Source organism: Anabrus simplex, chromosome 4, assembly GCF_040414725.1.
Source record: "Anabrus simplex isolate iqAnaSimp1 chromosome 4, ASM4041472v1, whole genome shotgun sequence".
Classification (NCBI taxonomy): domain Eukaryota; kingdom Metazoa; phylum Arthropoda; class Insecta; order Orthoptera; family Tettigoniidae; genus Anabrus; species Anabrus simplex.
In genome coordinates this window covers 389,977,525-389,993,011 of record NC_090268.1, presented here as the reverse complement: position 1 = coordinate 389,993,011, position 15,487 = coordinate 389,977,525, and the positions used below count along the sequence as shown (strand labels likewise).

The 15,487-nt window shown below is 41.6% G+C and overlaps 1 protein-coding gene across 2 annotated transcripts in view; it reads right to left on the bottom strand.

The window, feature by feature from the left end:
- Positions 1-15,175, bottom strand: part of LOC136872748 (facilitated trehalose transporter Tret1) — a 53,815-nt gene extending 38,640 nt beyond the window's left edge. Inside the window, exons 1-2 of one of the 2 annotated variants that reach the window (XM_067146577.2) lie at positions 15,050-15,148; positions 4,480-4,573 (exon numbers count right to left, since the gene is read on the bottom strand). In XM_067146577.2, the coding sequence (XP_067002678.2) occupies positions 4,480-4,525 (46 nt within the window). In that variant the 5' untranslated portion in view covers positions 4,526-4,573; positions 15,050-15,148. Of the gene's footprint in view, positions 1-4,479; positions 4,574-15,049 lie in introns of both variants that reach the window. The other variant, XM_067146578.2, reaches the window with a different exon arrangement.
- Between the last annotated feature and the right edge of the window lie 312 nt (positions 15,176-15,487).

Here is a 15,487-nt window from a genome sequence, read left to right as displayed (position 1 = left end):
CTTATATGCCCTCTCCTTTACATCCTTACTACAACCTTCAAACACCCTCATAACCCTGTGCAGAGATCTGTACCCTTTATTTACAATCATATTTATGTGATTACCCCAATGAAGATCTTTCCTCATATTAACACCTAGATACTTACAATGATCCAAGAAAGGAATTTTCAACCCATCAACTCAGTAATTAAAACTCAGAGGACTTCTCCTATTTATGAAACTCACAATCTGACTTTTAACCCCGTTCATCAACATACCATTGCCTGCTGTCCATCTCACAACATTATCGAGGTCACGTTGCAGTTGCTCACAATCTTTTAACTTATTTATTACTCTATAGAGAATAACATCATCCGCAAAAGGCCTTACCTTTGATTCCACTCCTTTACTCATATAATTTATATATATATATATATAAGAAAACATTGACTTCCTCTAGTTGGATTCTGATTCCTTTCCCAAATTCCTCTTTGATTTCCTATATAGACAATGAAAATGACATAGTGGGAATGCAGTCTTGTCACTCCTTCCAGAATTGGTTTTTATTTCATAGCATTTGATTCTTATCACTGCAGATTGGTTTTTATACAGATTGTAGATAATTCTTCGTTCTCGATATCTGATCCCTATTACCTTCAGAATCTCAAATAGCTCAAATGGCTTATCCAAATCTACCAAATGCCTTTTCTAGATCTACGAACGCAATGTGCGTGGGCTTGTACTTACTTCGATCCTCTAAGATGAGACGTAAAATCAGGATTGCTTCACGTGGTCCTTCATATCTTCTGAAGCCAAATTGATCTTCTTGCAACTGATTTTAAACTTGTCTTTCCATTCTTATGTAAATAATACGTGTTCAAATTATGCAGGCATGAGAAGTAAGCTAACGGTGCAGTAGTTTTCATACTTGTCAGCACCAGCTTTCTTGAGAATAGGTGTAACAATATTCTGCCGAAAACTGGAAGGCACTTTTCCTGTCTAATACACCTTACACACTAAATGGAATAACCTCGAAATGCTGGTTTCTCCTAAGGCAGTCAGTAATTCTGCGGGTATGTCATCACTCATTAGTTGCAGGCGCCTTGTTCCTATTTAGGTCTCTCGAAGCTGTATCGAATTCTGACCTCGAAATTGGGTCTCACATTTCATCAGAATTAACTGCCTCTTCTTGTTCCCGAACCATATTATCTACATCTTTACGTCGATACAACTGTTCGATAAGTTCCTACCATCATTCTGCCTTGTCTTATTTACCTAGAAGTGGTTTTCCATCTGAGGTCTTAATATTCATACAGCTAGATTTCCTTTCTCCAAAGATTTCCTTGATTTCCCTGTATGTAACATCTACCATTCCTACGATCATACACACTTCAACATCCTTGCACTTGCCATTATTCCTTAGCTGTCCTGCACTTTCTATCCACTTCATTCCTTAATCGCCTCTATTATTTTGTGCCTTTTTCATTTTTTTACATTCTTGTGTTTTCGTCGTTCATCTGTCAGATGTAGTATGTCCCGAGTTATTCTTTGATTCTTAGTCGATCTTTCCTTTCTTCCTAATATTTCTCCAGCATCCCGACTGACCTCACTTTTCATGACTGTCCATTCTTCCTCTCTTTTGTATCCTTCAGCCTTTTCATTTAGTTCTCGTGCAACATGTTCCTTGAAACAATCCCTCACACTATTTTGTTTCAATCTGTCTAGATCCCATTTCTTTGCACACCTTCCTTTCTTCAATTTCTTCAATGTCATATGGCATTTCATGACTAACAAGTTGTGGTCAGAGTTCACGTCTGCTCCTGGGAAAGTTCTGCAATTAAACACCTGGTTCCTAAATCTCTCCCTAATCATAATAAAGTCTAATTGATACCTTCCAGTGTATCCAGGTCTCGTCCGCGTATACAGCCGTCGTTTGTTGTGTTTGAACCAAGTACTAGCTGGGACTAAATTATGATATGTGTAGAATTCAACCAGCTGACTTCCTCTTTTATTCTTTTGTCCCAGTTTGAATTCTCTTCCGTGCCTATTATTGCATTCCAGTCTCCCACCACAATTAAATTCTCGCCAGCTTTTACATACTGTATGAATTTTACCGGTATATCTTCATATCTTATTTCAATTTCTTCATCATCCGCTGAACTAGTAGGCACATAGACGTGCACTACTGTGGTGGACATTGGTTTGGGGTCTGCCTTTGCAACAATAATCCTAAATCCTCGTAAAACACAAAGTATTATCATAGGAAACTCTAAATTATTACATGTAATAAGCAATATCAATCCTCCTCCAATCATAATCAATGACATTGCTGTACCGTACCTTAAAAATGTAACTAATCTTGGAATCTCCATCAATGAGAATCTGACCTGGAATGAACACGTAACAAATGTATGTAGAAAGGTTCATGCAGCTCTATATCCCCTGAAACGTCACAAGAATTCTTTTCCTCAAAAACTTAAAATTAATCCAAGCATTACTATTCCCAATTTTAGACTACTGTGATACAGTACTAGTCAATCTAAATGCTGAACAAGCTTTGAGACTTCAGCGAGCACAAAACTCATGCATACGATATGCCTTCCAACTGCGACATGACACTCATGTTACACCATATTTCAAAACATTGGAATGGCTACGCATAAATGAACGAAGGAATTATCACCTAATGACACTTGTTTACCAAGTGCTCTCGACGAACACTCCTACTTACCTCTCTTCTAATTTTCGTTTCCTTTCCTCATTCCATGAAATTAGTACGCGTTCTGGTTCCTTACTTGAAATCCCACTAAGTCGAACCAATTCCTACAATCAATCCTTTTTAGTTACCACATCGAGACTCTGGAATACACTCCCAATGGACATTCGGCACCTTACTTCCTCTCATAAATTCAAATCTGCCTGCAGAAAGTTTTTCCTGGTAACATAAAACTGAGTTGTGTGAGTCATTGTGTGTATGTTGTGTGAATGGGTTTCCTTCATTTACTATTATTATTATTATTAATTATTAATATTGTTATTATTATTATTAATATTGTTATGATTATTATTATTAGTAATTATCACATTAATTGCTGTACTGATATGTAGGCCTAACTTACCGATAGTCTTAGAATTATCTGTTTGTAGTATTATTTCTTTTTAGAATTTCTATGTCTTACTTTTATGTTTACATTTTTAAATTCTGTTTATAGTGGTTAAGTGTAAGAGAGGGCCGTGAGCCCTAACTTCGCCACAACTGTAAGTCAGGAATAAATAAATAAATAAATAAATAAATAAATAAATAAATAAATAAATAAATAAATAAATAAATAAATAAATAAATAATCCTTTCACTGTGCTGGTCGTAGTAGCTTACCCGCTGTCCTATTTTCTTATTCATCGTTAAAAAATTCCTGTATTTCTCTGTTTAATTTTGTGTTGATAATTCTGTAGTCGCATGACTCTTCCTGCCAACGTACTTCACTTATACCAACTACATCTAATTTTAGTCTATCCATCTCCCTTTTTAGATTCTCTAACCTACCACAACGATTCAAACTTCTAACATCCCATGCTCCGACTCGCAGAATATCAGTAGGCCTATCCATATTCCTGATGTTTGCCCACTCTTGTGTAGTCCCCACCCCGAGATCCGAATGGAGGACTATTTTACTTCCGGAATATTTTACCCGGGGGGAAGCTATCATCAGTACGTTATTGACACAGAGAGAGCTGCATGACCTCGAAAATTAGTTACGGCTGTATTTTCCCGTTTCTTTCAGCCGTGCAGCAGTAACAACTCAGTTAAGCCATGTTGAATATTATAACAACTTCCGAAAGGCTGCTACCCGTCTCTCGATGAACTATTCGTTAGTTTAGTCACTCGACAGATACCCATCCGATATGGTTGTACCTACGGCTTGGCTATCTGCTTCATTGGGACGCGCAAGCCTCCCCACCGCGGCAAGGTCACATGGTTCGCAGGGGAGGAGGTATTTACTCATATAATTCATATCTATGAAAATATAAAGGTTCAATAATACTGCCCTGTGGCAACCCCCTCTTAATCATTACAGGATCTACCCTAATTGTTTGAGTTCTATTTTCTAGCCGTTCGCTCACTGCTGCTATTCGAAGCGTACTAATCCGTTCAAAATCAGAGGTTCCCGGCGCATCTCTCCTCATGGCCCGATGACGTGTTTGTGATAACGTTGTCCGTGAAGCGTAGAGTATGAGAGCCGATCTATGCAGGTATTTACGTACTGCTTGTTCTTGTACAGTAATTGCCACGAATCCGAGAAAAAATTTCGTGATTCTCATTTTCCGTAAACATGAATGGCTGAGTTGTAAGGCGTAGTCAAGACAGAAAATATCGTACTACCTAGCCATAAGAGTATATGTGAGTGACAGGTATTTTACATCGCTCCCTTCATTAAAGATCTATTAGCTTGGATAAAAGTCTGAGAATAAGTATTTAACAGAACCATACAGACTACTTACTGGAAAATGCCACCAGGAACAGTATCTTCTTACTTCCTTTCCCCATGTTTCAATAATATATTAGCTGAGAGAAGTTCTCAATCCACAGGACTGGCTGCGAAGAGAAAGAACCAGACATAAAGCAGAGCAGACATCTTCCCAGTAGGCAACTTTCAGAGTCATGGGGATCACTGTAAGTACCTAAGTCTTAATATAAGAAAAGATCTTCATTGGGGTAATCACATAAATGGAATTGTAAATACAGGGTACGGATCTCTGCACATTTGGATAGGACATACTGTAAGGAAGCCCGCTGGAGCCATTGGAAAGACAGCGCTCGACTGGAAGCCCCAAGGCGCTAGAAAGCGCTGACGTCCGAAGAAGATCTGGAAAAGGACGATCGAAGGGGAATGTATAACATTGGGAAGAACTTGGAACGAAGTGAAGAGGTTAGGCAACAACAGGAACAGATGGAAGTGTTTCACGGCAGCCCTGTGCTCCAGGAGGAGCAACAGGAATAAGCAAGTCAAAGATCTCTGCACATGATTATGCGGGTATTTAGGGGTTGTAGTAAGGATGTAAAGAAGAGGGCATATAAGACTGTGTTTAAGACCCAACTAGAGTATGATTCCAGTTCCGTGTATGGGACCGTCACCAGGATTACTTGATTAGAACTGGAAAAAATCCAAAGAAAAGCAGCTCGATTTGTTCTGGGTGATTTCCGTCAAAAGAGTAGCGTTATGAGTGTGTTAAAAAATTTGGGCTGGCAAGACTTTGGAAAAGGAGACGAGCTGCTCGACTAAGTGGTATGTTCCGAGCTGTCAGTGGAGGGATGGTGTAGAATGACATTAGTAGACGAATACGTTTGAGTGGTGTTTTTTAAAATAGGAAAGATCACAATATGAAGATAAAGTTGGAATTAAAGAGATCAGATTCGGGCAAATACTCGTTTGTGGGTTGGAGAGTTAGGAATTGGAATAATTTACCAAGTATGTTGTTCAATAAATTTCCAAATTCTTTGCAGTCATTTAAAACAAGCCTAGGAACAAATAGTGAATCTGCCACCTGGGCGACTGCCCTAAATGCAGATCAATGTTAATTGATTGATTGATTGATTGATTGATTGATTGATTGATTGATTGATTGATTGATTGATTGATTGATTGATTGATTGATTGATTGATTGATTGATTGATTGATTGATTGATTGATTGATTGATTCTAAGTAGTGAGGTATACATGAGGTGATAAAGAGAACTATAATTTACTTATTTTCAAAACTTCAATCCTTATCTGAAACTTGCCTCCAGTAGACTGCAATCAAAGTAGATTTTTCCTTAATTTTGAGGAGGCTATGACATATAGGATTAACAATCGGTATTTGTACAACATTGTATAATCTATATGAGCGCAAGATGCACTCCGGTGTATTCACAAATTCTTAAGAAAACTAATACCAGCTATTTTTGGAAAGAATTGGAATAAAATAACATCAATAAAGGAAATATCGTCGCTGCGTAAACAATACCGCGCATCTGACAATGCTCTTCCTATCCATTATTTTCCTTAAGACTGGTCACGCCTCCCAAACACATATGGATATATAGTCCATCAGAACAATTTTCCTTTTGCAAAGGAAACAACCTTACATACACTGGCGGAAAGACTATTCGAACACCAAGTTTGTGTTGTGCTAGATTAACGAACGTTGGTGGGTGTGTTTATACATCTTAAAGATAACGCTCGTTCAAATTTCCTGCAAATCACATTAGCGTGGTGCTAGTAGCGACCCCATGACGTTGCATATCAGGTTTGTTTTAAATACGGGCTGTACTGTGCGAGAGCGTTTGTTACCTGTGAGATTGGACGCGGTGACTGTGAGTTAGTCAAGATTGCCTTTACGACGACGAAGAGGCCAGTATCAACAGCTCACTACGTTTGAACGAGGCCGTATAATAGGGCTACGTGAGGTGGATTTTCCATCCACGCTTATGCAGAACGAATTGGCAGGAATGTCTCCGCTGTGCATGCTTGCCGGCAGCAGTGGTCACGAGAAGGTACGCTCGCAAGAAGACCGGCCTCCGGACATCCCCTTGACACCACCGAGAGGAAGGACCGCCGTATTCGGCGTATGGCTGTGGAGCAGCGGACTGCGTCTGCAGCAGCAATTCGAGCGATAGTTGGCGAACTGTTCGAAATTGATTACTTGAAGGACAGCTCCGAGCCAGACGCCCTGCAGCGTGCATTCCACTTACCCTAAACCACCATCGTCTGCGACTTCAGTGGTGTCCAGCGAGAGCTCATTAGAGGATGGAGTGGAGTTCCATTGTGTTTTCCGATGAAAGCCAGTTCTGCTTTGGTGCCAGTGATGGTCGTGTTTTGGTTAGAAGGAGAAAAGGAATTCCACCTGTCTGTGGCGTCGGTACATTGGAGTTCTCGTCTAGGGAGCAATTCCTATGACAGCAGGAGCACCCTCGTGGTTATCCCACGCACCCTGACTGCAAATATGTACGTCCGTCTGGTCATTCGACCTGTTGTGTTGCCATTCATGAACAGTATTCCCGACGGTGTTTTCCAACAGGGTAGCGCACGCCCCCATGCCACTGTTGTAACCCACGTGCTCTGCAGAGTGTCGACATGTTGCCTTGGCCTGCTCGATCCCCCGATCTGTCCCCAATCGAGCACGTATGGGACATCATTGGATGACAACTCTAGCGACATCCACAACCAACATCTAACTGTCCCTCTATTGACAGACCAAGTGCAACAGGCATGGAACTCCATCCCACAAGCTGACATACGGAACCTGTACGACGCAATGCATGCACGTTTGAATTCCTGTATTCAACATTCAGGCAAATACACCGGTTATTAATGGACCGGCATGGCACATTTGCGATGGCTTTACTCGCGTGGATGTCAACCTGTAGCCTTGTACCCTTAATTAATTAAATATGTTATCTTGACAAATATATTGCTAAAATTTCCGTATTCTACTTTCCTTATTTCATGGTGTTTGGATATTTTTCCGTCCCTGTACATTTTTTTTGCTAGTGTCTTTACATCGCACCGACACAGACAGGTCTTATGACAACGATGGGATAGGAAAGACCTAGGAGTTGGAAGGAAGCGGCCGTGGCCTTAATTAAGGTACAGCCCCAGCATTTGCCTGGTGTGAAAAAGGGAAACCACGGAAAACCATCTTCGGGACTGCCGACAGTGGGATTCGAACCTACTATCTCCCAGATGCAAGCTCACAGCCGCGCGCCCTTAACCGCACGCCAACTTGCCAGGTAGTGTACATTTTAGCATCCTGTAGAAGTGCGTAAATACGTCATGAAAACATTCATTCCTACAGTACGGTACAGTAAGTTTCATTTTCCTTAGAACAGAATAGTGGCCGTGGCCTTTCACGGGAAACTACGAAAGACTATCTTTTGGGCTCCCGACGGTGGGACTCGAACCCATTATCTCTTGAATGTAAGCTCACAGCTACACGACCCTGCCCACGGGGTCAACAGGCACGGTGATGGCTTTATTTTTTGCATACAAATCAAAATTAAATTACGAAAAATATAATGAATGTTCGAAGAGAGGAATTTAAGAATTTGAGATTTGCGGATGATATTTTTAGGCCTATCGTTTCACCCGAGTCCGAAGAATTACTGGAAGAACTACTGATTGGTATGAACTCTGTTTGGAGAAAGAGTAAAAAGGTAAAATAAATGAATAAATTAAAAATAAATAAATAAATAAATAAATAAATAAATAAATAAATAAATAAATAAATAAATAAATAAATAAATAAATAAATAAATAAAAGAAACTACAGTCGAATATAATAATAAGTGTGTGGCCTTCAGAGGGGCCTGGTGCAGGTCTTTCGAGTTGACGCTATATAGGTGACATGCGTTTTCGTGAGGATGGGGCCCTCTCTATAATGAAATCCAGTACTAAAGACAACACACACACGCCCAGCCTCTGAGCCACCGTAATTAACCAATGAAGGCTAAAATCACTGACCCCACAGTGAATCGAACTCGGAACCCATTTGACCAAAGGCCCGCACGCTAACCTTGTAGCTGGATCTAGTTAGGTAATGGACAATATACTAGAATGGGAAATTAAGTCTTAATGGAGGTAAATGAGTATTATTACTTTGTTAGTTGAATCAAATAACAAATGTTAGAAGTAAGGAGGACCTAAAATGTAGACTAACTCAAGATAGGTCAAGAAGCAAGAAAGCAAGAAAGAAAAGGTGGTTTTTTTTTTGGCACGAACAGAGATATTCATATTAAAGGGATGGTCCCGAAGAGTAAGTTGGAGAGTAGCGTAGACAGGATCGAGCGAGGGGCGGCGGGGCGTGGTAAAAGGGGTTGAAAGAAAATCCACAGCTTGTTTCCAGTCATTTGAACGGGTCAGGAGTGGAATGAATGAAGCCCCCTTCTAGCGACGAGGATGGGAATTGTGCCGGCTGCTGAAGCCTGTCGCACTCCTCGCGGGCAATGATTAATGAAATGAAATGATACTGGAGTGCATTGCTGGAATGAAAGATGACAGGGAAAACCGGAGTACCCGGAGAAAACTCTGCCCCGCCTTCGCTTTGTCCAGCCACTGCCCTCGTGATGTCACGCAGGCAGTGGTCCAGCACAAATCTCACATCGACTGACCGGGATTTCAACCTCGGAACCCAGCGGTGAGAGGTCGACACGCTGCCGCTTGGGAGAGGAGAAGGTGTTGTAGTTACAAAATGATGGTAGAACATAAAGAAGGTACTTGTGCGTGTATGGTGCGCGCATGCATGACTTGTCATAATAAGTACACTGATACAAATAAATTATGTTGATATTCAGATTTCAGTACAGGTACACTACAAAATCTAACATTAAAATACAGAACAAGAGCAATGTGATCAAAGTTAACGGTTTTACAGAGACTGGTATGTTCACATTACAACCTAAAATCCAACTTTCGAGACGTCGTAGAAAACAAATTCAAGAGACCTGTTGGTTTTACAATTATGATTCTGTGAATGTTTCAAAGAGTCGACTTTCCCTTGATTATTGTCAGTTTCTGCTTATTTTCCTAGGGGCGCCTAGCTGTGAGCTTGCATTCGGGGGATAGCGGGTTCGAGCCCACTGTCAGCAGCCCTGAATATGGTTTCCCGTGGTTCCCCATGTTCACACCAGGCAAATGCTGAGACTGTATCATAATTAAGGCCACGATAGCTTCCTTCCCACTCCTAGGCCTTTCCTACCCCATCGTCGTCATAAGACCTATCTGTGTCGGTGCGACGTAAAACAACATGTCTGTTTATTTTATTTTGTAGAAAATCCCTGGGGGAGGGGAAGTCTAACCTCCAATAAACCCCCATGACTACTCCCATGATGTTGTAGAAGTTAATCTGGTATAAAAGTGAAACTTGGACAATAAGTGGTGCAGAAAGGAAGATAATTCAGCATTTGATACATATCGAATAATCTTTAAGATGAAATGAAATGGCGTATGGCTTTTAGTGCCGGGAGTGTCCGAGGACATGTTCGGCTCGCCAGGTGCAGGTCTTTCGATTTGACTCCCGTAGGCGACCTACGCGTCGTGATGAGGATGAAATGATGATGAAGACAACACATAGGGGCCTACACCCAGCCCCCGTGCCACAGAAATTAACCAATGATGGCTAAAATTCCCGACTCTGCCGGGAATCGAACCCGGGACCCCTGTGACCAAAGGCAAGCACGCTAACCATTTAGCCATGGAGCCGGACGAATGTTTAAGATGAAAAGAAACGATCGAATAACAAATTCAACTTAATCAAGTTGGTGAAAAGTGAAGGAGTTTTGCGAGATTTGGCCAGAAGGAAAAGTCTGACACAGGGTATATCATGTGACACCCGGGATTATTCACCTGCTTTCGAAGGGACGTGTTGGGGGGTAAGAATGATAAAAAAAAAGTTCAAGAGAAGAAAATAAATGTAAGATATTGCATTTACGTAGAAATGAAGAGGTTGGCACAGGACTGGATAGAAAGGAATGCACCTTCAGTTTAGACTATGGAATGGTAACGCATGCTAACAAAAACATTTAATAATTTTTTCAATTACAAGTTACCTTACGTCGCACCGACAGAGATATGTTTTATGGTGACGATGGGCAGGAAAGGGCTAGGGATGGGAAGTAAGTGACCGTGGCCTTAATTAAGGCACAACCCCAGAATTTCCCTGGTGTGAAAATGGGAAACCACGGAAAACCATCTTCTGGGGCTGCCGGCGGTGGGGCTTGGACCCACTATCTCCCGAATACTGGATACTGGCCGCACTTAAGCGACTGCAGTCTTCGAGCTCGGTTTTAAATAAATTAAGAATTTTTATAATATAGTACTTTACATACGTATCAATGGTACTAATCTAATGTTATTCACGACAATTTGAAAGATCAGCGCTGTTAACCATTTGCTCTCCACTTTATCCAGAAGGTAATCCTGATGCTATTATTTCCATAATTATTATATTGTCATCAAGAATCATCCATTGCGATAAAGGAAAGAAACCTTGAAAATAATAATAATAATAATAATAATAATAATAATAATAATAATAATAATAATAATAATAATAATAATAATAATAATAATAATAATAATAATAATAATCAGCATCACGATACCAAATATAACGAATAATTGAAAACGTCGTTTTTATTTTCTTAGCTTGTAAGGCAAAAGAAATCTGTAATTTTTATAGCTGCTTTCGGATGACGCGTGTTCAAATCCTGACTGTCGTGGGGTTAGAACTGGCTTGAGCATTTTAAACAAGTTACTTACGGTATTCTAAACACTGTTGAGAGGATATACGGATTAAAATCCCACCCTCTGTCACCTCAGAACTGGACTTCCTTGGTTTCCATTTTCATTGGTCTAGTCCGGCTCCATGGCTAAATGTTTAGCGTGCTGGCCTTTAGTGCAGAGAGCCCCGGGTTCGATTCCCGGCCTGGTCGGGGATTTTAACCTTAATTGGTTAATTTCAATGGCTCGGGGGCTGGGTGTGTGTGGCGTATTCGGCATTAGAAATCATCCTGGGTAGATCTCTCATCTTCACAGATACAGTATTCAAAACACTGTTGAGAGGATATACTGATTAAAATCCCACCCTCTGTCACCTCAGAACTGGACTTCCTTGGTTCTCATTTTCATTGGTCTAGTCCGGCTCCATGGTTAAATGGTTAGCGTGCTGGCCTTTAGTCCAGAGAGCCTCGGCTTCGATTCCCGGCCGGGTCGGGGATTTTAACCTTAATTGGTTAATTCCAGTGGCTCGGGGGCTGGGTGTGTGAGGCGTATTCGGCATTAGAAGTCATCCTGGGTAGATCCCTCAACTTCACAGGTAGGCAGGTTGCCTAATAGGCCGTGTACGAGAAAAAGACTCACACCAGGCGTATTGTTACTGCTGTCTAACATTCCTAGCATATACTTATAAATCAACACATATTAATACTGGAACTTCTAAAAGTTATTAGGAAAATGTCACACTTGTTAATTACACTGGAAATTTCGCACGTTATAACTACCGCTGGGTGCCTGCTGCCATTTCTCGATGGATACAGTACTTTTGTATCCATCTCTTGGCACAGGCCAGAGTAAAATGTAGCTTCCACCGAAGTCCCAGTCTCATCCATGGCTGTGACAATATGGAAGCTGCTGGGGTATGGGTGGTGCTGAGTAATGACATTCAGAGCACGACTAGTGCATCTGAGTGCTATGAAAGGTGTTGCTCATAGGGTCAGTCGTGCTGCAATAGCACTTGCTGACCCAGTGAGGAAAGCAATGGCAAACTACCTCACTCCTCGTCTTGCCTAGTACGCCTCATTTTGGTGCTGCCATTAGTTTTTGCGGTTTCCTTATAACCGCATAACCTTTGGTGGTGCTATTTGAGGATCCAACCAGCCTCTGGGCTGATGACCTAACAGACAGACAACTACCGCTGTGTCTCAACCTCATTACAAGAAACAACAACAACATCAGCATCAGTAATAACGTTGATTCAGTATCAATCAGTCACCACTGATCTGCATCTAGAGAAGTCGTCCAGGTGGCAGATTCTCTATCAGTTGCTTTTCTAGTCTTTTCTTAAATAATTTCAAAGAATTTGGAAATGTATCGAACACTTCCCTTGGTAAATTATTCCAATCCCTGAATTCCTCTTCCCATAAATGAATATTTGCCCTAATTTGTCCTCTAGAATTCCAACTGTATCTTCATAATGTGATATTTCCTACTTTTAGGAAGACCACTTTATCTTATTCGTCTATAAATATCATTCCACACCATCTCTCCACTGACAGCTCGGAACATACCACTTAGTCAAGCAGCTCGTCTTCTTTCTCCCAAGTCCTTCCATCCAAAACTTTGCAACATTTTCGTAACGCTAGTCTTTTGTCGGAAATCACCCAGAACAAATCGAGGCGTATTCCTCTGGATTTTTCCAGTTCTCGAATCAAGTAATCCTGATGAGGATTCCATACACTGGAGCCATACTCGAATAATTTAGGTCTTACCTGAGACTTACATGCCCACTCCGTTACAGAATTACTTCAAACCCTAAGTACTCTTATATAAATATCGACGGATTTCTTTTAAAACCTCGGAAAGCTCTTCTTTTCTTCCTTAATCTGTTTACCCTCCAGGGTCGGATTTTCCCTCGGACTCAGCGAAGGATCCCACCTCTACCGCCTCAAGAGCGTGAGACGTTTGGTCGAGATACAATACAGGAGAATGACCAGTACCTATGCTGAACAGGGGCCTTGTGAGAGGATGGGAAGATTGGAAGGGACAGGGAAGGAAGAGGCCGGGGCCTTAAGTTAGGAACCATCCAGACATTTGCCTGGAGGAGAAGTGGGAAACCACGGAAATCCACTTCGAGGTGGCTGAGGTGGAAATTGAACCCACCTCTACTCAGTTGACCTCCCGAGTCTGAGTGGACGCCGTTCCAGCTCTCGTACTACTTTTCAAATTTCGTGGCAGAGCCGTGAATCGAACCCGACCCTCCGGGGGGTGGCAGCTGATCACACTAACCACTACACCACAGAGGTGGACTGAAAGCTCTTCCTAACCATTATATTCCTCAAGACTGTTCACGCCTTCCTATGCGAAAATGTAAAGGAAAATGAACACAACGAACTTTATTCTGATGGGCTGCATATGTGGCTGGGAGGCGTGAACAGTCTTGAGGAAAATAATGGGAAGGAAGATTATTGGAACGTACAAGGTTTTAAAAGAAAGCCGTCGATATGAATTCCATTTATATGATTACCCCAATGAAGATCTTCCCTTATATATAACACCTAGGTACTTACAAAGATCCACGTGGGGAACTGCCATCAACGCAGTACTTAAAAATGAGAGGATTTTCCTCTTTAAAAAATTCACAATCTGACTTTTCATGCCGTTTACCATTATACCATTGCTTGCTGTACATCTCATAACATTGTCGAGGACCTTTTGTAGTCACTCACAGTTTTGTATCTTATTTATCACTCTAGCAAGCTGCCTTTGTGGATCAGTGGTAGAGTATCGGCCTCCGGATCCCAAGATAGCGGGTGCAGTCGGAATTTTGCAGGGCGGAAAAAAAAAGTCCATTCGACACTTCATGTCATACGATGTCGGCATATAAATGATCTCTGGTAACACATTTGGTGTTTGCCCGACCAAATAAATTAAATCCCAGCTATAGACGCCCAAGAGAGTTTCGGTTTACTCGGTCTGCAATCTAGTGGGCCTAGAGTGAAACGCACCGTCGAAATTGACGAGCAGACAGCCAGATGGCGTCAAATTGAAATGTCTGCACACGGTAGCTAGGATTATTATTATTATTATTATTATTATTATTATTATTATTATTATTATTATTATTACTCTAGTATAACATCATTCTTTAAAAGCCCTGTTTCCGATTCCAGTTCTTTACTCATATCACAAGCATTACCACACATTTTATATCCGGCTCCATGGCTAAGCGGTTAGCGTGCTGGCGTTTGGTCACAGGGATCCCGGGTTCGATTCCCGGCAGGGTCGGGAATTTTAACCACCATTGGTTAATTTCGCTGGCACGGGGGCTGGGTGTATGTGTCGTCTTCGTCATCGTTTCATTCTCATGACAACGCGCAGGTCGCCTACGGGGAGTCAAATCAAAAGACCTGCACCTGGCGAGCCGAACTTGTCCTCGGACACTCCCGGCACTAAAAGCCATACGCCATTTCATTTTTACCACACATTTATGAAAGGTTCGAGAATCTTGACCGGAATTCTCTCAACTACACGAAAACAATTGATCACCTACATGATTTCAGAAAGTAGGAAACTGAAATTATCAGCAGAAAGGAACAGTAGGTCTGATGACACGACACTCTCATACCAGTTAAAGCATTCGTTCATCAGTAACGCTTTAGAATGTGGTGTTCAATCGGAACCTGTAATAAATGGAAATCCCGTTGGGATATTAAAACATTACACTTTCCCATTCCTACCGTCCGAGTTCAGTAAGATACCCCGCGAGCAGGCGATTGATACACAAGCGAAATAACAATAAAATTATTTAACTCACTGTGTGTGCTGTTGATGTCTTCCCTTTCACTTCAAGTGCAATATTTGCGCACACAATCAGCAAGTTCTGTAGACGGAAATGTTACTTGACGGATCTCCTTACCACATCCGCCGAACAGCCTGCTTGCTTGTGCGTTACTTTCACAGACCGCCGCAGCGCTGACACTGCTGACTGAGCCAGAGACGACGTACACCTCAGACCACTTGAAATAAGAGCTTCATTTTACACACTATTCATTAATTTTAGTCCGCCTCTGTGGTGTAGTGGTTAGCGTGATTAGCCGCCACCCCTGGAGACCCGGGTTCGATTCCCGGCTCTGCCACGAAATTCTAAAAGTGTACGAGGGCTGGAACGAGGTCCACTCAGCCTCAGGAGTCAACTGAGTAGAGGTGGGTTTGATTCTAAACTCAGCCATCCTTGAAGTGGTTTTCCGTGGTA